General features: G+C 39.2%; 1 protein-coding gene and 1 long non-coding RNA gene across 2 annotated transcripts; both read left to right on the top strand.

Annotated features, from left to right (window-relative positions):
• Positions 1-5,989: 5,989 nt before the first annotated feature.
• Positions 5,990-15,945, top strand: TMEM18 (transmembrane protein 18). Its single transcript, XM_070732925.1, has 5 exons — positions 5,990-6,227; positions 7,730-7,850; positions 11,321-11,375; positions 15,024-15,117; positions 15,831-15,945. The coding sequence occupies exons 1-5, from the start codon at positions 6,180-6,182 to the stop codon at positions 15,924-15,926; spliced, it is 414 nt and encodes a 137-aa protein (XP_070589026.1). The 5' UTR covers positions 5,990-6,179; the 3' UTR covers positions 15,927-15,945.
• Positions 15,946-17,160: 1,215 nt separating this feature from the next.
• On the top strand, positions 17,161-25,353 carry LOC139156829 (uncharacterized). Its single transcript, XR_011557382.1, has 2 exons — positions 17,161-18,420; positions 19,503-25,353. It is a non-coding gene; the product is annotated as an uncharacterized lncRNA (long non-coding RNA).
• Positions 25,354-27,643: the final 2,290 nt, after the last annotated feature.

The raw sequence follows: 27,643 nt of genomic DNA, 5'->3' as shown, positions 1-27,643 counted from the left end.
TACACAAACCCATCGGATAATAAGGGAGCGTGGGCATTCTGGTTGATTCCATCGCCAAGCTGGGACTCATGCTCTGAGACCAGAGGAAGTCTCCCTTTAGCCCTAGCACTTCCGCCATGAATAGAGCGGCTGCCAAGCGCTACCTATCTCAAATTACTCTGGCAGTCTAACTACCCTATTTGTGCCGATAGCTGTACTGTTAAAAAGGACAACACTCCTGCTCAAAACCAGGCTGGTGTGCCAAGCATGATCAGAGAGCGGCTGGCAGAAGGCATAGGTCTAGACAAGCATTTTTGCTGTGTGAAGACTTTGGAAAATGCAAGTGTAAGGAATGTGCCCTACATTTTGCCCTCATGTTGGGTGTGCAATCACGAATGTCTGTGCTCAGCCCAGAACCTGGTCAATTACTCAACCTGCATGTGCTTCGTGAAGGGTACATTCCACCAGAGGATGACAAAGACTCCTGCACAGACCATCCCTGCTCTTGCTCCCGCTCGAACTGCTGTGCCCATTGGTCCTTCATGAGTGCCCTCTCCATGGTTTTTCCCTGCTTGCTGTGCAACCTGCCAGCCACTGGCTGTGTGAAGCTATTGCAGTGGTGCTATGACCGAGTGGAATTACTTTTTAAAATATGTGGCCTTCATGGCTCAGCCAAAAAGGTTCCCAACATCTGATTTATGAGGAATAAACGGATGATTGACTATATAGAAAGTATGAGGGCCGAGAGCGAAGGTTGGAGCCCCCCCTTTTGAGTGTGCAAACAGAAGCAGGTGAGGGCCCGATTGTAATCCCCACCTTGGTAGGGGTGAGAGGAAATGGGGAGGGAGGCCAGTAGGGTGGGTAGGGATCTCAGAGGGAGAGCTGGAACATTACGCTTATGACCAGCCAGCTTTCACACCCAAAGTGGACGATAACTCAAGTTTCTAACATCCAGGTAAGCACCATAATCACAGTATTTGGGATACCTTCTATTAAAAACAGAATATTTCACGTGCTCGCTAGAATTCAAAAATCATAGTAATCCTTTATTTGAACAAGTTATAACCTACATATGTGGGTGTAATAGGAGTAAACTGGAGGGGCAACAGAAACACTATCATGTTCCTTGTTTTTTCTCCATTTAATGTTTGCATTCCATTTTATACAGATGGTTTTATTGTGTAACACTGTGGCTTATTCTGTGCTTTGATATGACCTATTGGCTAACAAATTCTTATTGAATAATAGTTTCCACCAAGATACCAAGTTTTTAGCATGAAATATATGTAATATTTCTTTAATGTCTATAATGATTAGGAATCTGTTGATAAAAAGAAAAAAAATTCTTTTAATATCATTTCAACATAAGTTCCAGTATGGTGCATGGAATAATTACAACCTATTGTGCCCTTAATCTATAACTTTCACAATTATACACTGTGTTCCAAATTATTACGCAAATTGGATTTAAGTGTCATAGATTTAATTTTGTTTTTCAATGAAACTCATGGATGGTATTGTGTCTCAGGGCTCTTTGGATCACTGAAATCAATGCCAGATACCTGTGATAATTAGTTTGCCAGGTGAGCCCAATTAAAGGCAAACTACGTAAGGATGTTCCACATTATTTAGCAGGCCACAGGTTTCAAGTAACATGGGAAAAAAGAATCTCACTGCTGCCGAAAAGCATCAAATAGTGCAATGCCTTCGACAAGGTATGGAAAACATTAGATATTTCACGAAAACCTAAATGTGATCATCGTACTGTGAAGAGATTTGTGGCCGGTTCAGAGCACAGACGGGTTTGTGCAGATAAAGGTAGAATGAGGAATGTCTCTGCCAGGCAAGTTCATCAGATTAAGAGCAGCTTTTAAAATGCCATTACCACTTCTTGGTAATGTCAGAATGGATCTCACCAATAGAAGCTATAAGTCCCCCAAATGTATTAAAAGGTAAAATATGGAAATATAGAGATATACTTGATAATCAACTAAAATTGAAAACAAAACAATTACAGGAAGTAGGCGTAGAAATGGATTGGTGGCAATACATTCAGATCAAATCCAGAATCCAAAAAGATGTAAGAATATTTATATTTTTAAAAGATAATATATTAGGGAAATTATTAATTCAAAATAAAGGAAAATTGATTGGGAAGGTGTATAAATATTTAATAAATTACAAGACAATAGGTTGGATATTAAAAGACAATATGATTAGTTGGTGTAAAAACTTAGGAAAAGAAATAGATAAATAAATAAATACGTGGGAAAAGGTTTGGATATATAATTGGAAAATAACTAAATCAGTCTTCTTTTAAAGAAAATCAAATTAAGATGTGTTATGGATGGCACCTGCCACCCATAGAATCTCAAAGATGTTTCCAAGTACTTCACCCAATTGTTGGAAATGCAAAAAAGAAATTGGAACATACTTTCATACATGGTGGGCATGTCCAAAAACAGATTTATTGGAATAAGGTGGGGAAATGGTTAAGAGAAATTACAAAGAAATTAGGAAGACCCCAGAACTTTTTTACTAGGTATCACAGATACCAGATATAAAGAAACATATTATTTAATAATCCATATTTTAGTAGCTGCAAGGATTGCTTTTGCACAAAAATGGAAAGAAAAGGTAATTCCAAGACGAAGAGGTCTTTAGGAAGATTATGGATTGTGCAGAATTAGATATGACGACGAGGCGGTTGAATAACCAAGTTGAAACAGAATTTTATCAAACTTGGCAGAAGGTTTACAACTGGTGGAACACAAAAAAAGATTTTTAAAGATATTAAAATGAAGTTAAATTTACCAGATGAAATATACCAGAGATATTTGATAGACAAGTTTATTTTTCTGAATTGGTATAACTTACAATTATATAATTGATGGAAAGTATTGAAAAGTTGAAATTTCTATGATAGCATTTATTATATATAGATGTATTGATGTTTACTTTTCTGTATTGATCTAAACTATAATTAGGTGGGTTTTTTCCTGTTTTAAGACTTCTATGCTGAGCAGAGCTATTGCATTGCACATGTCATTTCATCACATATCACATCACATATGATCAAATATCATATCAGATGTCATCACATCTTACTAATCACATCTTCCATGCAATCAATAAATCTATGTCACTGTCTGTTTGAAGGCCACATCACACACATATAGATGCAGCCTGTGATTGTGATTTAAGTGGAGTAACAGTCCAAGTAATCCATTATAAAAATAAGGGTGTAATTTAGAACTTGGAACATAGCTCTGCTGTTATATTGCCCACTGTAAATATCATGACACTAATGTTGGTCCTACTATAGGCAAGGGACACAGTATTACCTTTTGAAAAGCAGCTGGGGTTTGTCAAAATTTCCAGAGGATAACTTTTGTCAGCCTAGGCACAGTGGATACATTGGATAAAGCAATATCCACATACACATGTAAACGCAAAACAAGCCAGTGGCCCATGATGTTTTATAATATTCTTGATGTTTCAGCATATAATTTGTTTGCCTTATGGACACAAATAGACCCCAATTGGAAAAAAAATAAGCTTCATAAAAGATTATTCATAGAAGAATTAGGTAACTCTCTAATACAGCCATATATAGAAGCCAGAAAAAATCAGCCCAGATGTCAAGAAGCAGCAGCCATAGTGCAGCATGTTCAGGAAACAAACCCCACACCCTCCACCAGCAGCACTACCAGCACAAAAAGGAAGAGATGTGGCTTATGTCCATCTTCATGTGACAATAAAACCAATATAACCTGTATGTTTGTAAAAAAACATATTTGCAAAGTTGTGTTTATTGCAGCAAGAATTAAATATTTTCAAACTTTTTTTAGATATAAAAGAAAAACTTTGTTATTTTTCATTTGTTGTCTTACATGTTCCATTTGTTATCAATAAATTTATAGTAAATTAAAACTGGCAGGTTTGTTATTTATGTGCAGAATGCAATAAATCAATCATAATTGCACACAGGGGGGGCTTTTCTGAACAAAAGAAACAATAAAACATTTTTTTATTTCAAATCTGATTTTATTGTTATTAGCAATATTCAGACTTGTAATCTAATGCAAAATTTTCAAAAATCTGGCACAAAAATGTCTTTTTTAACCAATTCTAAATGACTGAACTACCCGAGCTTCAAATTCCCCCAACTTCTAATGAAGCAGCAGGCTAAATTCATTTTTAGCTGTTTCAATTTTAAAGTGCTTTCCCCAATACAAATTATGCAGCTTGAATGCCTTATTTACAATGTGGTTAATGACAGAATTGAGGGCTAGATCTATATTCAGCTTTTATTTAAGGCTACTATAGGTATTCAACACTAGCCCCCTTTGGCTACAACCTCCAAAACTATTTGCAGAAAAGGCTATAGAACATGGCTTCTCTCCCCTTATAACTTACTTCAGATTTTTCTGAAGATAAAATATATCTCAATTCTTATAGCAAACTATTGTTGGAAGAAATATCCAGGTCCCATTGCAAGCCAGGAGAAAGCCTGGAAATAAAATGGAGGCTGATTGGGAAAAGGTTCCATTTTATTGAAGCAGAACCATCGTGAAATTCTGGATCAAATGGGAGTTTTAGAGTGGGTGGGTTTTATACATTCTGGATTCCTATGGGATCATAGCTTGCTTTAAAGCAAAAGGAGAAATGCAAACCATGTTTGTCTGAGCTAATTTCATCAAACTTTGGCTTGATTGTGTTAAAGTTTTTTTCTGAATCATTACCAAATCAGCACTTCTGTAAACTGGCTTGTTTCTGCTTGAGGCAAAGAAACCGGGATTGGTTTCTGCCTCCCTTAATATTTGTTCAACTTTGAATATTTGATTTCAATTTTAGGGAATTATATCCTACATTTTTAATATCCCCTCCCAAATTTCCTCCCACACTGAGGAAATTTTCCTAAGACCAATTGGAATGAAATTGTTGTCTTCAAACTAGCTTACTGGTTGGAAGAATTGCAGTCCAAATGAATTTAGCTAACAAGGTGGAACCTAAAGCACTCTTTAGATGAATTGTACTCTGTCCAAAGACCCCACCATTCCTACTGGCATACTATAGAGGGAAAAAGACATTGCACCTGGAGACATTGAGAATTATCAGGCGTTTTATGAGCACTTGATTGCCAAAAACGGGACAACCAAATTAAGTTATTTCTCAATCAGCAAACTCATTTAATACTCCCCGAGAAATTTCTGCTCCCTAGCGTTTTTGGTTTCTTTAAATGTAGCTATGCAGCTACTAAGCAAAATGTAAGGCATAACTGGATGGACACAATGGTGTGAAAAAAAGGTGCACCACGCCCAAAGTTCAAGGAAGCCGCACTTAAAATTCTGATCTTCATTACAGCCTTTCGACGTTAACTTTACAACCACAATGAATATGTGCTTCTTTCAAAGATGTCTTCCAGTTTTTCTCCAATTTTCCCCCTTCCCTTTTCCCTGTAACAGCTTTCGTTTCTGTTTGTGTAATATCTGTCCGTACATAGCGCTTCAATGGAATGCACGGTAAATTTTATTCTTTAAAAAGGTGCAAAAAGGTCACTGGAATGAGTCTCACCCTCTAAAACTTATGTGTGCCCAAACAATCTGCACGTATCCTCCCCAAAAAACACCCCACTTCTTACTTCATTACTTTCCTAGTCTCCCTCCCGAGTCACGATATTTACAAAAAAGCTATTTTGCGCTTCAAATTCCAAGAGCATTTTCCCCCTAAAAGCTCGGTTTGCTTTCCCGGCTTTCTCAATTTTTCTTTCTTAGAAAAGCCGCGTTCGTTTCTTTTTCTTTCGTGCCCTGCCCGACCTTCTTTCAAATAACCCCACCGCCACGCACTCTCCCACAACGCTTAATGGCGCACCACGCCCGCCCAGCCCCACTTATATACACATAGATCAGTGAAATCTCGCGAGAATCAAGTGACTCCAAGCGTCAGGAGGTGGGGGTTGGGGAAACTCGCGCTGGTCGGTTCTCGCGAGAATACCCATCTCTCAAGCCCAAAAAACTAGTTGAAAATAGTTACAACAACATACATTTCCGGCTTTCTCATGGAACGGACCATAGAGCTGTTTATGCGGCAAAGAACGGGCGCAAGCCTTTAGCTGCGTGTAACGCCAATTTAACCTCTGTTTAAAATTTGGGTGGAATGTTTGGCTGAGGAGGCAGAGCAGGAATTCTTCCCAAATCATGAAATTCCCAGAAGTCCTGCCGATCGGGGTCTCCAGAATCCTCACGGTAATCCCTGACCGCGGAGCTTTCCCTTTGCCAGCATTTGCTAGAAAGAGGGGGGGAGGGGGGTGACTTGCTAGGCGGAGCAAAATCGCACGGGTGAACTTACTTCCTAGTTGGAGCCAGAGAAGGGAACTCTGCGGTTTTGGGGTGGGTGGGTGGATCGTAAGCCCTTTGCAATGAGAAAGGTGGGGTTGTTCTTTGACCCTGCAAGGCGGAGGTGCGGTAGTTTGCAACTACGAGATGTCCAGGTTCCCAAGAGGTCTGTAAGGGGCGTGCATAAGCGCAGCACTGTCTTTCCAGAAGCCTCCCATTCCCATTTCTATTCTAACCATCCTCAAATCATAAAAGTGTTGAAAACATTATCCCTGCCAGGGATGCTGTAACAATACTGATTTGCTTTCAGCTGCTGCTCCTACTTCAATTGGGCATGTGAAGTAATTTTGGGATTGAGGCATGCAAAACCTGTGCTTCTGTTTACAACCACTTGTCATTTAGCAGTTACTTTAGTTACCAACCATTTACAAATTGTTAACTCTGTGAAGTAATCCAGACAAGAAACACAACCAAGAGTACTGCTCTGTCTTCATTATAAATTTACATTAGCAAATTTTTCCAAGACTAAAAGTATTTCTCCACCCCTTTCCTTTTGCTTTCTGGAAAACTAAAGAGGGCCCCTTGTGAAATGCTTCCCTTGCTTGCCTTCCTTTTGTGTGGTACACATTTTATATGCCAGTTGTCTAGTTGGTTGTACTGATGATTCAGTGCCCTATAGTAATCTGCAGTTGTACTTGTCTTTCTAGTAATCCTGGCATTCTCTGAAGAATATATAAACAAAGTAAAGGCAAACTGTAATTCTGAAAGCCTCTCCTACTGTCCTGTTGCCTAATTTACTTGTACCTATTTTGCTAATATTTATGTTTATACCTATACCTACTACCTTGTACATGCTTGACAAATAGATGAATAAAAATAATAAATAAAAACTTCAAAGAGAGACTTTAGGATCTTGGGGGACTTCAGGGAACCCCGAGGGGGTGGGGATTGTCCACTTTGCCATCTTCCTGTTTTGCCAGCAAGCCAGGACCTTGCTGTCTTTTTCAACTGAGTTGGAGGGAGAGAGAGAGGGAAAAGATAGGAAAACAAATGAGAGAGAGAGAGAAGGGGAGAGAAAAAAGAGAGAGGGCAGGACAGGAAAAAGAGAAAACCAAATGAGAAAGAGAGAGAAAAGGAGAGAGAAATGAGAAAATGATGGAGGGAGAGAATGAGGAAAATGAATGGAGAGAGCGAGGCAACCCTTTATTCCTTTTTTTGCTTTTTGAAGACTAGACCCTTGCTTGGGGAAAAAAATATAAGGCAGACCTAGGATTCTAATGGGCTTCAGATTGCATTAATTCATTATATTTGTAAACATAGATGTGTTTGGGCTCTCCTGTCAGCAAATGGCTCTCATCTTTTTAAAAAAATTATAATTATATTTCTGGTAAATTTATATTCTGTTTTCACAGGATACCGATTGGTCTGAACCCTGGATTTTAACTCTAGGATTTTTCCACGTAGTCTGCTTATTTTGTACTTGCCTTTCATTCCGTCACTACCGTTTCCAAATAGGATTTTTTCTGTCTCTCAGTAAGTATTATGTGAAGTATTTCTATGGACATACCAGTTGTTGTTCTCTGATAGACAATGAGGCACATTTTAAGGGTAGTGTGTGAATGTGTTTCACTTGTTAAGAAAGTCACGCTGTGGTTTACATAATAAAACACAGTTGGCTTAATTTAAGCAATATACTAACCAGGGTTTATAGACCTCGTATTTGGACTTATTGGATATACTAAACAACACCAAATATAGTATTACTCAAAGGATACAATAATGAGTATTTTCTGTCCATTGAATGGCCACACTGGGTATTTTGTGGCATAAAAATAGCTGTGAGTTGAGTAGGGTGGTACCACCAAATGACTCAATTGGGGTAAGAAATGGTGAGAAATATTTAATGGATAAAATGGAAAAAATATGTTTGTTAAGACTTAAAGTCTTCTAAATTCCTTCATAGTCTGGTTTTTTGTTTTTCTAAGTCGAACATTTTTTTTGCTCTGTACATTCTGAAAGTATACAGAGATATTTATTTATTTATTATTATTTATTTATTTTATTTATTATTTGGATTTGTATGCCGCCCCTCTCCGAAGACTCGGGGCGGCTCACAACAAGTGAAAAGCAATCCAATACATAATCCAATTAATTAAAATATTGAAAAATTTTAAAAAAAACCATATACTAAAATACATACACACAATAGAATAGAATAGAATAGAATTTTTATTGGCCAAGTGTGATTGGACACACAAGGAATTTGTCTTGGTGCATATGCTCTCAACGTACATAAAATAAAATACAGTGATCCCCCGCTCGTTGCGAGGGTTCCGTTCCAGGACCCCCCGCAACGAGCGGGTTTTCGCGAAGTAGCGCTGCGGAAGTAAAAACACCATCTGCGCATGTGCAGATGGTGTTTTTAACTTCCGCAGCGCTAGCGAGGAGCCGAAGATTGGGGGCGGGGCGGCTGTTTTAAAATGTCGCCGGCGGCATGGGGGGCTTCCTAGCAGCCCCCCAAACCCGGGTTAGGGGTCCAGGGGGTGCTGGCAAGCCCCCCATGCCGGTGGCGACGTTTTAAAACAGCCGCGCCGCCCCCAATCTTCGGCTCCTCGCTAGCGGGCAGGCAGGCGACGGACAAGCCGTTCGCTGGCGCTCGCTCTCGCCGCTTTCGAGCTGAGTCCTGAAGCGAATTCGCTTCAGGACTCAGCTCGAAAGCGGCGAGAATGAACGGTGTGGGCGGGCGAAGGGTGGGCGGCAGCGAGGAGTTTGCGTGGGCGGTGGGGAAACTCCTTGCTGATGCCCGCCGCTCGCCCTCCCGCCAGGAAGAGGGGGAAGACCCAGGGAAGCCGCCCAGCAGCTGATCTGCCGGGCCCCATCTACGCATGCGTGCCCATAGAAAAAAAGGGCACGCATGCGCAGATGGTGTTTTGACTTCCGGGTTCAAAAATCGCAAATTACCCTGTTCGCAATGGTTGGGGACGCAATAACCGGGGTATTACTGTATACATTTGTCAAGAATCATGTGATACAACACTTAATGATTGTCATAGGGGTCAAATAAGCAATGAAGAAGCAATATTAATAAAAATCTTAGGATATACGCAACAAGTTACAGTCATACAGTCAACATGGGAGGAAATGGGTGATAGGAATGATGAGAAAAACTAGTAGAATAGAAGTGCAGATTTAGTAGAAAGTCTGACAGTTTTGAGGGAATTATTTGTTTAGTAGAGTGATGGCGTTCGGGAAAAAACTGTTCTTGTGTCTAATTGTCTTGGTGTGCAGTACTCTGTAGCGACGTTTTGAGGGTAGGAGTTGAAACAATTTGTGTCCAGGATGCGAGGGGTCAGTAAATATTTTACCCGCCCTCTTTTTGACTCGTGCAGTATACAGGTCCTCAATGGAAGGCAGATTGGCAGCAATTGTTTTTTCTGCAATTCTGATTATCCTCTGAAGTCTGTGTCGGTCCTGTTGGGTTGCAGCACCAAACCAGACAGTTATAGAGGTGCAGATGACAGACTCAATGATTCCTCTGTAGAACTGAATCAGCAGCGCCTTGGGCAGTTTGAGCTTCCTGAGCTGGCGCAGAAAGAACATTTATACCATATGTAAATTCAACGTGCCCAGGGGGAGATGTTTAGTTTCCCCATGCCTGACGGCAAAGGTGGGTTTTGAGGAGTTTGCGGAAGGCAGGAAGAGTAGGGGCAGTTCTGATCTCCGGGGGGAGTTGGTTCCAGAGAGTCGGTGCCGCCACAGAGAAGGCTCTCCCCCTGGGGCCCGCCAACCGACATTGTTTAGTTGACGGGACCCGGAGGAGGCCCACTCTGTGGGACCTAATCGGTCGCTGGGATTCGTGCGGCAGAAGGTGGTCTCGGAGATATTCTGGTCCGATGCCATGAAGGGCTTTAAAGGTCATAACCAACACTTTGAATTGTGACCGGAAATTGATCGGCAGCCAATGCAGACTGCGGAGTGATGGTGAAACATGGGCATACCTAGGTAAGCCCATGACTGCTCTCGCAGCTGCATTCTAACGTGTTATTTCCTATTTTTGATTAAAGCAATGTGTTAGCCCAAGATAGATTTTAATCTTAATTAAGGTCCTGACAGGAATATTTATATGATACTATTCCATTCATGAGAGGGGAAATTGGGAGTTAAGTCTGTTAGTTCTTTCCATGGTGTTCTTTACTGTTGGCAGAAAGGATATGATGAATTAATCTATTAATAAGAATTCATAGTGTTTCCTTGGAATCTATACTCTGTAGGATAGTACAGATAGTTTCTATATTGGATGACTAAAAGAATCCTTTATTATTTCTATATTGAGTTTATGAGTCATAGTCTTGCTATAATGATAAATGTAAACATTCTAAAAGTTCTGAAAAAGATACAGAATGTTTCCACTAGTTTAAGTCAAATCAATAATAAGACTGAAGTCTTGTGTATTATATAAAAAAACTTTACTGGGAAAGAAATGTCCACCATTCTTGATTTTAAAAGTGAGGAACTGTCCTCTAGATATCGTTGAATATTAGCTGACATTTTCTCTTTTTGTGGAATAAAGCTAAATTGAGTGCTTTGAAATTTGATTGTACATGTGTCCCACTCAGACCTTGATTGCTCTCCAACAGAAAAGTGTTGAAAAAATCCCTCCCAGGGATGCTGTAATATTGCTGATTTGCTTTCAGCTGCTGCTCCTACTTCAATTGGGCATGTGAAACAATTTTGACATTGAGGTATGCAAAACCTGCACTTCTGTTTACAACCACTTGTCATTTAGCAGTTTATTTTAGTTACCAACCATTTACAAATTATTAGCCCTGTGAAATAATCCAGACAAGAAGCACAACCAAAAGTACTACTCTGTCTTCATTATAAATTTGCATTAGCAAAATCTTCCAAGACAAAGTATTTCTCCACCCCTTTCCTTTTGCTTTCTGGAAAACTGAAATGATTCAATATCCTTTAGCAATCTGCACTTTTACTTGTCTTTCTAGTAATCCTGGTATTCTGTGCAGAATATATAAATGAAGCAGCTGCTGCAAACTGGAGGTAATTATATTATTTTACATTATTTTTACACACACACACACACACACACACACAGTATTTTCGGAGCATAAGACGCACCAGAGTATAAGAAGCACCTTAGTTTTGGGGGAGGAAAATAGGGGAGGGGGAATCTACCTTCCAGGTTGCCTGGTGTCCTTAGTTTGGTCAGCTTCAGCACATTATTTTACCCCCTGATTGGGGCTTGGAAAAAATATCTTCCGAGGGAGTAGCAATGAAATCAAGCCTGCAAAGGCATTAGGGCTGGAAAAAAATTCTTCGTAGTAGCAATGAAAAAATCCTGCAAGAGGGGAAAATCATTACCACTTCCTTAGAGCTGGAGGAAAAAAAATTGGAAAAAGCTATCTTAATTACTGCAGAAAACATTACTCTTTATTAAAAAATACTATTCCTATTGCCTATATTTTTTTAAATAACTCAAGGCAGTAAACCTAATACATCTTTCTCCTGTTATTATTTTCTTCACCCCTGTGAGGTGAGGTAAGCTGAGAGAGTGAGTGGCCAAAATCACCCAACTGGCTTTCATGGCTAAGGTGGGACTTGAACTCATAGTTTCCTGTTTTTTCCCCTTCTGGGTGACTGGCAATATAGATAGTCCTGGACTTACAATTATTAAAAGTGATTTGCAACAATTTTTCATACTTGCAACCATTGTATCATCCCCATGGTCATGTGATCAGAATTCAGCCACTTGGCAACTGCCAAGTATGACTGTTGCAGTATCCTGGGATCATGTGATCACTTTTTGAGCCCTCTTGACAAGTTATTGGGGAAGCCATATTCTTTTAACCATGTTGCTAACATAACAATTGCAGTGATTCACTTAACAATTGTGGCAAGCAAACACATAAAATGGGGCAGAAGTCACTTAACTCTTTTGCTTAGCAACAAAAAATTTGGACGCAATTAGAGTTATAAGTTGAGGAGTAAATGGATATGCTTTCCAAGTATAATTAGATTGCAACTCCCATCTTTATTCTCCTTGGCCATTTTACCTAGAATTGATAGGAAATTGAGCTTAGCAACAGTGTGTTATATTCCACCCACCTTTGGCATGAATGATTGAATTCATTTAAATACCGCATGCCAAAATACCCAAACAATAGAGACCAGAGCATGTGCCTAATTTTCAGTGAGATTTCAATGTGCTTTACATTAAACCCCTTTGTGTCCAACTGTATAATCTGTAAACTTTCTCTTTCGAGTAAATGTTTTCATGCTGGGAAACATCAGTGTCTCCTATATAGCATGTCTGGGTTCAGGTTTTTTTTAAAAAAAAACGCTTCAAAACAAAAGAAAATCTATGATTTGGCAAGAAGAAGCTGGAACAAGATAGGTTTTTTTCCCCCATTGGATGCTGAGACAGCCTTTGATGAAATACATAAACAGTATATGTTTGCCATGCTAAATAAATATGAATTTCCTTTGGAATTCATAAAATAGATTAAGATACTATATGAACCGGCCACATCTTTTAAAAATGAGATGTTTTCTCCTTCTTTTCCACTGTTTCAAGAAAAATAAAACACTCTTGTTTTTTAATACCTGGAATCTTTGGCTTGTGTTCTTAAAAAACATAAAAAGATCCATGGATTAGCACATAATTCAGTTGAACACAAATTGGTTTTAATTGCAGATAAGATTTTTTTGTTTATTTCTAAACTTTATAATGCTAGCCCACTGTTGATGCAAAAGAAAAAAGAAGCAGCATTGTCCAAGTTGGAACTGATGCCTATAGATAAAATTTTGGTCAGCTATCCATTTAAAAAGCTGTCAATTCTTTGTATTTGTACGGAATCCATTAAATATTTAGGTATGTCTATTCTAAAAAAAAAATTTCAGCAACATTTAAAATAAGCAAAATATGGCGAGGAGTTTCTTCAGGTATTAATAAATGAGAGTCATTTATTAATACACTCTCAAATATTGTTCCCAAATTAATTTATATTTTGAAAGGACTCCCAGTTTATATATCTAGAAAATGGTTCAGAAAATATTATCTTTGCTTAGAAAATTTCTATGGGACTCTTCAGTTCAGACAATGTCTTTATAGAAAATTTCAATTACCAGTTAGACAGGATTCAGTTTCACGAATCTGGAACCTATTGTCAAATATTAAATATTGGAAGCCAACAATTGGTGTCAATTGGAAAAATAAATGTATAACCCCTTTCATTTAATGGATTAAGAACTTGATTGCACTTGCTACCTACAAGTAGTTTGCCTATACGCATAACTTTATATGGACAAATATAATGAAATAGAGGAGCCATTTATACAGTATGCCAAAAGCAGTTATATAAATGCATTAGAAGTATTTATACAATTTAATAATAATCACACTAGATAACTATATATTATTGCCACTGCTAAATCGATATACTTTTTTGTATTTTTTTCACTTTTAAAAAAAATCTACATTTTTTTTCCCTTTTTGTATTTTTATCTTTGCATTAGGGGTTTTTCCAGGGTTTTTCTTTAATCTATACTGTAAAAACCATCATAAAACAATATATGTTTAATAAGTTAGGTTTTCCTCCCTTTCCAGTTGCTACCTTGTGCCCAACATTTGCATAATTGGGCTTCCCAAAAGAAGAATCCGCAGCTCAACAGCAGGAACTCTGAAACCATGATTCTAAGAGTGCCTTTATTTGAACACTGCTGTCTTAAATTGAGCCAAATGCTCAGGAGCAGCCAGCAAAATACAACTAGCATAAAGCAAATGATAACCTGTTTTCAAACCTTTGATATTTGAAGTCCAGGAGTGCAATCTTATCTAGTGAACACAAGAACAAGGGGGCACAATCTGAGGTTATTTGGGGGAAAGATTAGAAGTAATGTGAGAAAATATTTTACTGAAAGAGTAGTAAACATAGAAACATAGAAGTCTGACGGCAGAAAAAGACCTCATGGTCCATCTAGTCTGCCCTTATACTATTTTCTGTATTTTATCTTAGGATGGATATATGTTTATCCCAGGCATGTTTAAATTCAGTTACTGTGGATTTATCTACCACATCTGCTGGAAGTTTGTTCCAAGGATCTACTACTCTTTCAGTAAAATAATATTTTCTCATGTTGCTTTTGATCTTTCCCCCAACTAACTTCAGATTGTGTCCCCTTGTTCTTGTGTTCACTTTCCTATTAAAAACACTTCCCTCCTGGACCTTATTTAACCCTTTAATATATTTACCGGTAAATGTTTCGATCATGTCCCCCCTTTTCCTTCTGTCCTCCAGACTATACAGATTGAGTTCATGAAGTCTTTCCTGATACGTTTTATGCTTAAGACCTTCCACCATTCTTGTAGCCCGTCTTTGGACCCGTTCAATTTTGTCAATATCTTTTTGTAGGTGAGGTCTCCAGAACTGAACACAGTATTCCAAACTGCCAGCAGACGTGGTCGGTAAATCCTCAGTAACTGAATTTAAACATGCCTGGGATAAACATATATCCATCCTAATACAAAATAAGAAATAGTATAAGGGCAGACTAGATGGACCATGAGGTCTTTTTCTGCCGTCAATCTTCTATGTTTCTTAAAAGATGTTTCCATTTGGATTGCAGCCTTAAGTCTGTTTGTTCACTGTTGTCTTTTATGGAGCTTGTTTATTTTTTGCTCCTTTACAGATTCTTCTCAAAGCACCAGTACTTTGATTCCCAAGGAATGTTTATTTCATTAGTGTTCTCAGTACCATTACTGGTAAATGCCATCCTCATAGTGGTAAGCAGTAATCACTTTCCTTAAAATTTTTGCCAGCAAGTCAAAATGCAAAAAGAACCAGAAAAAATGTTTTATTATAGAAAATTTCTATTTATGGTATCTGCTGATACTTTAATAATATTTGATACTTACGCATTTATTAATAGCTGTTATAATGCAAATAACATCACTTTAGTGACATCTTGACACATACGTCATCAATTACTCAACTTGGACAACTTGGTAACCCTTTTGAAGCCACTAAAGCATGTTAATATTGGCAATCAGCAACCCCCATCCTTTCAAAGGATAAATTTTATTTAATTCTATATCTAGAAGTTTCATTAGTAAATCAAAGAAGGATCAAGAATTCAAGCCTGTAGAGGTTTATACAAATTAAAATATGTCTGTAATCTGTAAAGTCATAAGTAGTGAGGTGATTAAGGTAGTTAGAACTACAAATATTGTTTTATTGATGAAATAAAGGCAGTGTGATTTAGAATGAAGATGATTGTTTATTCTCTTCCAGTTTGATAACATTCTGTACTTATTAATGAGATTTTGTTCTCATTTGGAAAAATTGACAATATTTCAAATATTGAGCTTCACCAAGTTCGATAGCATCTTCTCTTAATGTCTGGAGATTTAGATTGCATTAAAGAAAGACCCCTAGAGAAATGAGAACACTGTCAGGAATTGAATTTCACATGTCATAATTTGTTTTTGTTTTTCAGATTGCTTGTGTTTATAAAACAGTGAATGTAATGATAGAACTAAAGACTATACAGCAGAAGAGGAAAGCAAAGAGAGAAAATAAGAAAAACCAATAAATAAGTGTGTCTTTTATAACTGGTTATGTTACCAAATATTCTGTTATCAAATATTAACTTGAGGTTGGAAGTTAGCGATTTTTACATTATAAATGGTTTTATGTTCTTATTCTATGAAAAGAAACCATGTTTATTTTGAGGCCATTGAGAGAGCAATTTTTATATGGGATTTTACTGTATAGACCACTTCATTATAAAACAATCATAAGGCATCTCATAGGTTTATTAGAATTTCTCTAATTAACTGTTTTATCATAGCTTAATACATGAATTGTTCAAGGTTTTATGATAGTTGAGCATCAAATATGCCAAAATGAACAAGTAAATTTTAATAAGTAGCAGTTTATAAAACTGATCAGCTATGTAATTGCCACCCATGGTTAATTTCCATTTAGCAATTATCATAGCAATATAATAATTCATTACAATTTCATACAACATTTTCATGGTATAAAAGTAATTATTGTTGGTACAAACTTCAGTGGAACAGAAATGATCAAATGTTGCATTGTGACATAAGGAAAACCCTCAGCCTTCAATTCTGATATGCCAACATCAGACTTATATATATCTGATATACAGTGGTCCCCCGATTATCGCGAGGGTTCTGTTACAGGACCCCTCGCGACAATCGATTCTTCGCGAAGTAGCGGTGCGGAAGTAAAAACACCATCTGCGCATGCGCAGATGGTGTTTTTACTTCCGCCGCAGCAGCGAGGAGCCGAAGATTGGGGTTTCCCCGCCGCCCACGCAAACTCCTCGCTGCTGCCGCGCCCGCCGCTTGTCTTGTCCGCCCGCCGCTTGTCCGCCGCCTGCCCGCTTGCCCGCCCTTCGCCCGCCCACGCTGTTCGCTCGCGCCGCTTCCCAGCTGAGTCCTGAAGCCAGAAGGCAAAGGCGAACTTCCGCGTTTGGCTTCGGGACTCAGCTGGGAAGCGGCGCTGGGGTTTCCCCACCGCCCACGTAAACTCCTCGCTGCCACTCGCCCGCCCTTCGCCCGCCCACGCCGTTCGCTCGCGCTGCTTCCCAGCTGAGTCCTGAAGCCAGAAGGCAAAGGCGAACTTCCGCGTTTGGCTTCGGGACTCAGCTGGGAAGCGGCGCTGGGGTTTCCCCACCGCCCACGCAAACTCCTCGCTGCTGCTCGCCCGCCCACGCCGTTCGCTCGCGCCGCTTCCCAGCTGAGTCCTGAAGCCAGACGGCAAAGGCGAACTTCCGCGTTTGGCTTCGGGACTCAGCTGGGAAGCGGCGCTGGGGTCTTACTGGCCGCCCACGTAAAGGGGAAACCCCGGCTCTTCGCTGATGCCCGCCGCTCGCCCTCCCGCCAGCAAGAGGGGGAAGACCCAGGGAAGCCGCCCAGCAGCTTATCTGCCCGGGAACGCAAACTCCACCATCTACGCATGCATGGCCATAGAAAAAAGGGGCGCGCATGCGCAGATGGTGTTTTTACTTCCGGGTGGAAAAATCGCGATATAGCGATTAGCAATGATCGAGAGCGCGAAACTCGGGGGGATCACTGTATATTACAATATATAAATCATTCGGTTTGTGTTGCAATGCATGTTTTATCATTCCAACTTTGTGAATGCCTATGCTAAGTCTTGTAAATTTCTTGGATTTAATGGGCGTTATATTCAAATTTTTATATAAGAAGTGTAATTTAATAATGTGGGTTTCTGTGTTTGTCACATTAACTTGTTCCTCTTTTTTAATTAAATGCTTAGGAGTTCATTAGGGTCGATCATTTTTCAGACTTTTGTAAATACTTTGGGATTGCATTCCTTTATTTATGTAGGAGCAAGTTACTGAGCTCAGTGTGAAACACTCTTACTAACAAGTAAGCTTGCATTCAAGAAATATGAATAGGATTGCGCTGTGCGATTACAAGCTCAGAGTTGTTGTAATATAGCTGTTCAAGAAGCAAGCAAGATCTAATACCAGGAAGTCATGAAATGTTGACAAGCTCTCACAAATGGAATCAAAGTCCTGGATCTGAAATGGAAACAGAGATTAAAATAGAATTAATATAAACTTGGCATTAGTGATACCAGCAGATTGAATCCTGTGTTGTAAGAGGAATGTTCAGTCCTGCTTCAGACAAAATGGTAATAAAAGGTTTACCTCAAAGGGGAAAAATGTTAAAATATTTGTATAAGAAACACAACAGCCTGATGATTCTCTTAGCTTTGATCCCATAATCCTCTATTGTACTTTGATTTTTTTAAAAACATATTTACAAGGTTCTAGAAAACCTGTATGCTTATCAAAATAATAATATCCAAAATAGGAGAAAGTGGTATAATTAGGAAGGCAAGAAAAACTCAGTGTCAGGTATTTGTGTGTTTGTATGTGAAAAAATCTTCATATCTATCCATTTAGAAAACATCATAGAGGCAAACTGAAAATAGGTGAAACTTTGGAGCAGTCTTCTCTCTGTCCTACAATCTGATGCGGCTGTAAACCTATGCTTTCCAATTCTGAAAGATGATTGTGGTGGAAGGTATTTTTCTCACATTGTTTATAATATTAAAAAAAAAAGTGGGAGTTTTGCCACCTGTGCACAAAATATTTTTAAACACAGCAGTTTTTAAATGGGCCACCCTGAGTCAGTTTAATTTATTTAATTAGAAATCTAATTAAATAAATAAATAAAATAATTTTAGATATCAGGATTATTAGATATAATTTTTAGTTCAGTGAAGCTTAGTTGCCCCGAGTTTGCGGAGAGGGGCGGTATATAAATCCAATAAATCTAATTCTTTAGATTTGTAGCTTTAAGAGGGTAAAGATTTATTAAACAACTTGGTACACAATGTCCAGTTAAGCGTTAAAATCTTTCAGAAAGAAGACAAGGTAAATGGAAAATATTTATGTAATCCAAGGTTATATAGGCAGTTCTCAACTTATAACAACAATTGAGCCCCAAATTTCTGTTGTTAAGTGAGACATTTGTTAAGTGATTTCCCCCTTTCCCATTTTATGACTTTTGTCATAGTTCAATGAATCATTGTAGTTAAATTAGTAACGTGGTTAAGTGAATCTGGCTTCCCTATTGATTTCGCTTCTCAGAAGATCGCAAAAGGTGATCAGATGATCCTGTGATACCGCAGCCATAAGAAATATTGGTTGCGAAGCAACTGAATTTTGATCATATGACGATGCAGATGCTGTGACATTTGTAAATCTGAAAACCAGTCACTTTTTTCCAATGCCATTAAAACTTCAAATGGTCATTAAACCAACCCTTGTTTGTTGAAGATATCTGTATGCAAAACACTGACGCTCAGAGTGAGATGGGTGGTGTCTAAATTTTATAAAAGGGATACGGTAATGTTTTAGTAATAGAAAAAACAAATGCAGATGTTTGTAGAACTGTCTAACCCAGGAAAGATTATACAAGAAAAGACTATTAAAATATAATTCTGACATCTGAGAAGTTTGAAAATGAACGTGAAATTATCCAAATGTTTGCATTTTCTGCTATCTGGTGTATGTTTTTTAAAATGTTAGAACTCAAGGTTCTGGGAACAAAAAATGCACTCCTTGCTGGAGTACAATGCAATGTGTGCAATTTGCCACCAGGTGCTGCTGTTTCACAGATTTTGGAGAATCTTGGAACTATAAATTAAGCAGGAGCATCTGGAGAGACCAAAGCACAGGGGGAACCGCCGCTGTTTTATGCTGCTTTCCGAAATAGTAGCCACAAAAGCAGGAAAATATGGCATCAAAAAAGAGGGTTATTGCCTCAACACAGATTACCAGATTACTATGACTAAAAGTCCAATCCAACAGAAGGACAGTAGTGATGTGGTCCCCAGCAACTGACCACAACTGCTTCCAGTCCAGGCAGAGAATCCCCCAAAGACAGATCTTGCATGAATGTTTTGTCTTGATTGGCTTTACAAATATTAAACAAATTAAAATATGAATTATAAAGTAAACTGCATTACAATCTGCTATTCTAGCCTGCTCTGAGTAAAACAAGCCTTTAAATCATAAAAGAATTAACTTTCCTCAAGCTGTGGTTTCAATAGAAGTGAGATTTTTCTATATTTTTTCTATGTATAAATTGCTTTTGTTTCCACTACAGTGAGTCTTCTAGGGTTCATTGATAGCTAAACCCTACAGTCTGCATTCACAACAGCGCTCTTATTTTATTTATGATTTATTTTTGTGTGTGTATTCACCTTAAACAAATATATTCCTGTACATGTGACTTGTTTTCTCTAAAAATGTCCAAAACAATCCTATTCATGTTTTACATTTATAAACAGACCTTCAGAGCCTTGTCATTCAAAGTTAATCATAAAGGATTTAATTAAGAACTGACCAAAGCAACATTGAAATTTAATCCCTTCAAGTAACATTCCTCAAATTAATCTCTTACTATCTTCTCTTCATTTCAGAAACTCCTTCGCTAGTTTAACACTTCCTTTCAATTTTAATAACATCACTACTTCTAAAAAATACTACAAATTAATCTCTTCTCATAATTTACTAGTACAGTGGTACCTTGTGATACGAACCCTTCGTCTTACGAACAACCCGAGATACGAACCCGGGGTTCAGAAATGTTTTGCCTCTTCTTACAAACTTTCCTTCTTACGAACCCGCCACCGCCGAGAAGCCCCACTGCCCGGCTGTCGCTTTTTAAAACAGCCGGGGGGGGGGGACTTCTCAGCGGCGTCCTGAACCCAAACGCCAAACCCGAACTTCCGGGTTCAGCGTTCGGGAGGCCGCCGAGAAGCCCCCCCAGCTGTTTTAAAAGGCGACAGCTGGGCAGCGGGGCTTCTCGGCGGCCTGCCAAACCCCGAAGTTCGGCAAAAGTTCGGGTTCGGGAGGCCGCTGAGAAGCCCCGCCGCCCGGCTGTCACCTTTTAAAACAGCCAGGGGACTCCTCGGCGGCCTCCCGAACCCGGAAGTTCGGGTTTGGCGTTTGGGTTCAGGAGGATGCTGAGAAGCCCCCCCGGCTGTTTCAAAAGGTGACAGCCGGGCCGCGGCGTTTTTTTTGCAGGGTTTTGGGGGTTTTTTGCACGGATTAATTGATATTACATTGTTTCCTATGGGAAACAATGTTTCGTCTTACAAACCTCCCCCGGGAACCAATTAGGTTTGTAAGACGATATCTATAAGTGAATCATTCAGTCCTGGTCAAGAAAAAGGTGTTTAAAAATTGCTAGGAAAAAAAATCATGTACGCTTTAACCTTAGTCAAATAAGACAATTTTATAAATGTTTTCATTTTTGAAAATCTTGAAATTTATTCTTTTAAAGTAGTGTTTCAGAAGCTGATTTCATTCTCTCTGTCTTTTCTTAGGAAATCCATAGAGGTATCATTTTTGATACCTAAAAGTTATCCAAGTCACCTTTCTGAGTTGAATTCCACACATTTAAGTTATTTGGGTTTCTTATTTGTATGTTGCTTTTAGCTATGCAAACATCAACTGCTTTCACTTGTAAATTCTATATAACATCTTTGTCAATATCATTCTTGTATCCTGCCAATTTTAAATCCATATTCAAACAAGCCTGTTTCTCAGTTTCATCTTTGTTCTCTTTTGATCCCATTTTTAATAATAGAGAATCTGGAAAGACTCTTCTGAGTACATTGTCACTTAAATAGCTTTGAATTCTTTCAGAGTTAAAATATTTTACTTCGTATCATGCGATTCATTCACCAGCTCTACTGCTGTCACTCTTTGACCACGCCATCTTCAATTTGTTGGGCTTCCTGGAAGCACCAATGCAGGACAATGCAAAAAAATACTTTCTCTCCAGTTAAAATATACCGTTAAATATTATCATGTATAATTAACCGTAAAATCAGCAATCCTATTGCATACCTGAGTGGAAGGCTAAAAGTATAATTCAGAAGGAAGAAATGTAACTTTTCAATGCATTTAATGTTTGTTAAATAGCTGTAATCAAAATGAAATCAGTTAAATAGTTTTATTTTTAAAAAAGACAAAATGGAAAATTGCTGAGCTGGAAATTTAAGAAAGCCATAAACACAGTTAGGTCACAAAGATACCAATATTTAGCGATATTGAGTATTGCAATCTTTGGTGCTAATCTTTGCTATTCATTATTTCAAATGAATCTTAAATTTTAATGGTCTCTATCTTATTTACTGTTCCTGTCTGTTACTTGTAACTTAACCTACGTATCAAATAATTTGTGAGGAATGAACAAGACAGAAAGCTAACACACGGCAATCCAATTTTTCACTATCTGGATTAAAAGATTCTGAAATCATTTACCAGCTCTGTTGAGAATTTTTGATCATCTGTTTTGATTCCTACCTCTGACACTTCCACTGTACAATATGAATTTGATAAGAATTATGAAGCATTTCCTATTTCAGCATATTGGATGGATCATTAAATGGTAGAGTTCACACACAAATCATGGCTGACAATTCAAAATGGCTGGATTTGAATAGCATCCTTAAAGAAATGATCCAGAATTAGCCCTTACCCCTAAAATCAAACAAAACCAAATCCATTTATCGGCAGAAACACAAAAGGAATTAGCTATGAAAGTCACCCAAAAGAAAGTTTGCAGGCTAGATTGAAAGCTGGAAAAAAGTATCCTGGAAAAAAGCAATGGCAAGCCATTCCCATAGACACGTCAACCAAGAAGTTATGGATGTGGGCTAGGAATCAAGCTTCATTGGAGGAAAATTTTATAGGGTTTGAATATAATTTGCGCTGTAAATTAGAGAAGAAAATGAATTATTTTTGTTCCTAGGTATATTCATAACTTGATTTTTAGAGTCTTAGAGTAATATCTTTTTAGGCCATGTCAGAGATTACAAAAGTTATAAGCTTTCAAGATCTCCAGATCTTTTCATTTGACAAGACCCGTTATTTCTTCTATTTGCCACCTACCGTGTGAAGTTGGAGGCAGTAATTGAGTACCTGCATCAGTGCCACTTTTCTGAATGTAGAAATCGTTTTCACTCTTGGTGGAGGCTGGTCATCATGGTTCCTCAGTCGTTGGGAAAATATTTTACAGTTCTCTGGGGAACAGCTATCCTTTTTTAAGCATACATTGTATAGATTCCAAGTTAAGTAAATATATTTCCTACTGAAAGCAGTGGGATTTCAGTACAGTTAAAACACTATCTGGGTGAGACAGAGAAAAGAGGATTAGAAAGTAAAAAAAATTGCAGGTGATTGGAAATATTCTGAATAAATGTGGAAAAGTTTTTACTTAATTTTGTTCCAGTGGTTGGAAAAATTGCTTCCCCAAGTACTGCATTAATCCTAGTCAAAACGTATTAAATATTCACAATGTTACAGGATTAAACTCATTTGCTAGGGGAACCCTCCCCCATATATTTTCTCACATCCATTTCTTTGACAAATGAGTTTGAGATCTCCCAGATGCTTGGGAAACACCACATGGGCTAGTCCATGTGATCGATCATTTTCACTTTAAACAAGCTGATCACAAAAAACATAGTTCTTTGCTGCAAAAATCAAGGGAAAAAAGTGGAAGATCGTGACCTGAAAAACAAGACAATTTCATTTGTTATTTTTTGCTGAGAATAGAATAGAATAGCAGAGTTGGAAGGGACTCTGGAGGTATTCTAGTCCAACCCCCGGCTCAGGCAGGAAATCCTATACCTGTGATGGCGAACCTGTGGCACATAGAGCCAAATCAGAGGGCACATAAGACTTCTGTGTACCTGACTGTACCGTAGGAGCCCATCACTGTATTGTTTCTGTACTTATACAGGAAATATTTCTAATAAATCCTGTGAAAAATATTTAAAAATTATTTTGCAACTGGGATTGATTAGTGGAATCTTTTCTTCAAAAGTATGCAAGTTAAAATAAAATGAAGTGTTTTTGTAAGTGTGTGTGGTGTGTATGTCTGTGTTTATGAAGAATTAATAATAATAATTTATTAGATTTGTATGCCACCCCTCTCCGAAGAATTGTAACCAGTACTAATGTCCTTTGCAATATTATCTGCAAATCGTACTCCAATTGTTATTATTGTCCTTCTACTCACTTGTTCAAGATGATGGTTTGGGGTGCTATATTTTAAAAAAATAAAAGATATTTTATTAACCAAATTAGGCCTGGCAGATGAGGAAGGGAAAAGAAGAAAGACAAAAGCATAACAAATGCCAATTACAATGACACCCCCCCTCCAAAAAAAAGAGAGACCATGTCTGAAATCAATGAAAAAGCAAGAGTTGTTCATAATTTCTAAACTGAAAGTAGAAATCAACTAGATTAATGCAGAAAAATCCTTCTGGTAGATGCAGTTATAGCATAAAAATATTTTTCATAAAAGAGGTTGAAAAAGATGATTGGTGAGCTCAGATCCCGTGGGGCTGGAAGCAAGGAGACCCTCCCAACTTATTCCAGTGAAAATCAAATACAGATAGTCCTCAACTTATCCTCGCACTTGAGCCCAAAAATTTTGTTGCTAAATGAGACTTTTGTTAAATGAGTTTTATGACCTTTCTTGCCTCAGCTGTTACATGACTCCCTGCAGTTGTTAGTAACAAACCAGGTTGTTAAGTGAATCTGGATTCCCCATTGACTTTGCTTGCCCAAAAAAGGGATCACATGACCAGTAGCGGGTTGCAGCTGGTATGCCCCAATATGGCATCCCGGTAGCAAAAATAGAGCTACACACACAGCTCCAGCTGACCAGTGGGCGAGCGCGGGCATTAGTGCGAGATTCAGCTTGTGTGCATGTGCCGGAAGCTAAATCTTGTGTGAGGATGCACACAAGAGCAAAATTTTGGGGGAAATCGCCAAAATCTCGCTCTCGCTCATATCCTTGCACAAGATTTTGCTTCCGACGCATGTGCAGAAGCTGAATCTTGTACCGACACGCGTGTCTGCCCGCCGAACACGTATGTACCCACACCGGTCACCAGGAGTGATTTGGTAGCACTGGCGAAGAGGAACCCCTGCCTGCATATGACCCTGTAACACTGCAACTGTCATAAATATGGATCGTTTGTCAAGAATTTGGATCACATGACCACGGTGAGGTAAATTGCCATGTGGCTTTGGTCCTGACTTACCTTTTCTGAAGCTGCCTGGTTATTTAGAGAAGCAGAAGAGGGCCTTGGAAAATGTCCCTGTGATTACACACTTGGCCTTTCTGATGAGGAATTCTTTATTCCCTAAAATTCTCCACCCTGATGGCCCTTCACTTCCCAGTATTTCATAAATAGAAAAACCTCTCTCACCTCTTTCGTTTGCCAAACTGAACAGTTGAACTGATTCAGATTCTCTTCATTTTAATTTTGATTTGACTTTAATTGTATTGATTTTATTGCTGTGTTTTATGTGTTGTATACCGTTTTACTAGTGGAAGCCACCTTGACTGTTTATATTGGCTGAAACTCAGATTCCACATTTTTACAGTCCAACATATAAATAAAGTCTAAAATTTCCACAATACATGGTTAATCTGGTTTTTTAAATAGGAAGTGATCTGAGCTAACTGAATTGCATTAAGGGTATTGACTCTGTTAGCTCCTTTCTGAGAAATTTAATCAGGCAGTCATGGGTCATGTGCAGTGATGTCCTTCAGAACTATTGCTTTCCTCAGAATGACAAAACAAATTTTCATTACTATAAATCATAAACATTTGAACATTCATCCTGTTAATGCTTACCTCCTTGCCCTGTCAGGCTTGGGGGAAATCTCGAAATCTGAAAAAGTGCAAGAAATCTAAGAGAAAAATAAAAAGTCTAAAGAGCAGGAATAACCACCAAAATACGCCCATTAAAAGTGTTCCCATTGGTCATAAAAGTGGTAATGCTGAGAAATGAAAATGTTAATTAGAATGCAAACATAATCACTCCACTTATATGAATGTTCACGTGAATCCCATGGTTGGGTTCCAATTATTTTTTTACTGCTACTCTGGGCGTGGCTGATTTTGTGGGTGTGGTTTGATGCACATGTGATGATGGGCATTGCTTTATGGTCATGTGATTGAGTGGGAGTGGTTTGGCAGTCGTGGCTGGGTGGGAATGGCTTTGCGGTGATGTGATGGGGTTTGTTGGGTAGTCATGTGATTAGGTGGGCATGGCCAACTTGACATCACTCACAGCTAGAGTTAGGGTGCCTGGTGTCTCCTCACCTCAAATGAGATACAATATCCCTGTCTATTTTCTACTACAAGTTTAATCCTATGTATATATGCCATATGTGTACATACATATTACACACAGGCACACAAAAAATAGGTTATCTGCTATATATACTGCATGTGAACACACCTAAAACATACACACCACTCAACATCACTTACTGCATTTAGAAAAGCATACCCAGAGTCCAGTTTCTGCCATACATTTAAGCCATAACTTCTGTACATTAGAACTTTACACATACCTTCAGATGTGTATTTCTCTAGCTTGCACATCACTGTTAGAACCAGGAAATGTCATGGATTGAGTAAAATGTGGTAAAACTCACTTAACAACACTCTTGCTTACCAACTAAACTTTTGGGCTCAATTGTGGTCATAAGTCAAGGACTATCTCTGCCTTCCTCTGCATGGCAGCCTTGTCCTAGTACACTCCTTCTCCTTTCTGGCAATTTTCCCCTCTGTTTAGAGACACCAAAATAATCCAGACAATGTAAGGTTTCCTGCTGAAACTGAGAACATGTACACTGATTGTCTGGCATTCTTAGAACGCCAGCGTTGATTAGCTTAGCCTGAGCAAAGATACTAACATCATTTTCAATGAGTTCTCAACTCAAGCTCAGTGCACATGGGGATCCCCAAACAGTGAGGATGAAGTGTGAATAAAAGTGTTTATCCTTCCCTCTCTCCCTCCCTTTCTCCCTTGCGAAGAACCCCAGAAGGTTTTTGGTAGCAGGAAAAGAAACCTAGATGTTTTGTAACTGAGAACATGCGTTATCAGGCATTCTTTGAGCTCCACTGTTGACTAGCTTAGTCTGAGAAGGATAGCTTAGCACAGCGTTTCCCAACCGGTGTGCCGCGGCACACTAGTGTGCCGCGAGACACCGTCAGGTGTGCCGCAGCGAGAGGCGGCGGAGGAGAGTGGGCGGCTCGGGCGGGCAATGGGGCAGGGCGGAGAAGCCAGGGGCGCATTTGGCCGGAGGCACCTACTGCCGCGCCTCCCTGCCCCTGTCTCCCCACAGTGCCTCCGGCCAAACGCGCCCCTGGCTTCTCCGCCCTGCCCCATTGCCCGCCCGATCCGCCCACTCTCCTCCGCCTCCTGCCTTGGGGCAAGCAATCCGGCAAGCAATCCGCCTCCTGTGTGGCTTTGCGCCATGAAGAGAAAACGGCCGACTTTTCCCTGCTGCCGTTTTCTCTTCATGGCGCAAAGCCACACAGTCCCGGACTCCCGGATCGCTCGCTTCTCCGGTCAGCAAAGCCATCTGCCCAGGAAAGCGCCGCGCTGGCCGGAGAAGCGAGCGATCCGGGAGTCCGGGACTGTGTGGCTTTCGGCTGGGCTAACGGGAGGCGGCGCGAGGCCGGGCGCTGGGGACGTCTGGGAGGGCGAGGAGGCTGATGGCTGCTGCGCACTCCACTCTCTCTCCGGCTCTCTCTCGCTCTTTTTCTCTCTGTTGCTGGCGTGGTGAACGAGAGAGAAAGAGAGAGAAAAAGGAGGGGAGAGAGAATGAGAGAAAGAAAGCAAGAGAAAGAGAGGGAAAGAAAGCAAGAGAGAGAGAGAAAGAAAGGGGGGAAGGAGGGAGAGGGAAAGAC

This window comes from Erythrolamprus reginae, chromosome 1 (genome assembly GCF_031021105.1).
Source record: "Erythrolamprus reginae isolate rEryReg1 chromosome 1, rEryReg1.hap1, whole genome shotgun sequence".
Lineage (NCBI taxonomy): Eukaryota > Metazoa > Chordata > Lepidosauria > Squamata > Dipsadidae > Erythrolamprus > Erythrolamprus reginae.
Note: the sequence above shows the minus strand (reverse complement) of the source record. Positions and strands in the feature narration are given on the sequence as shown.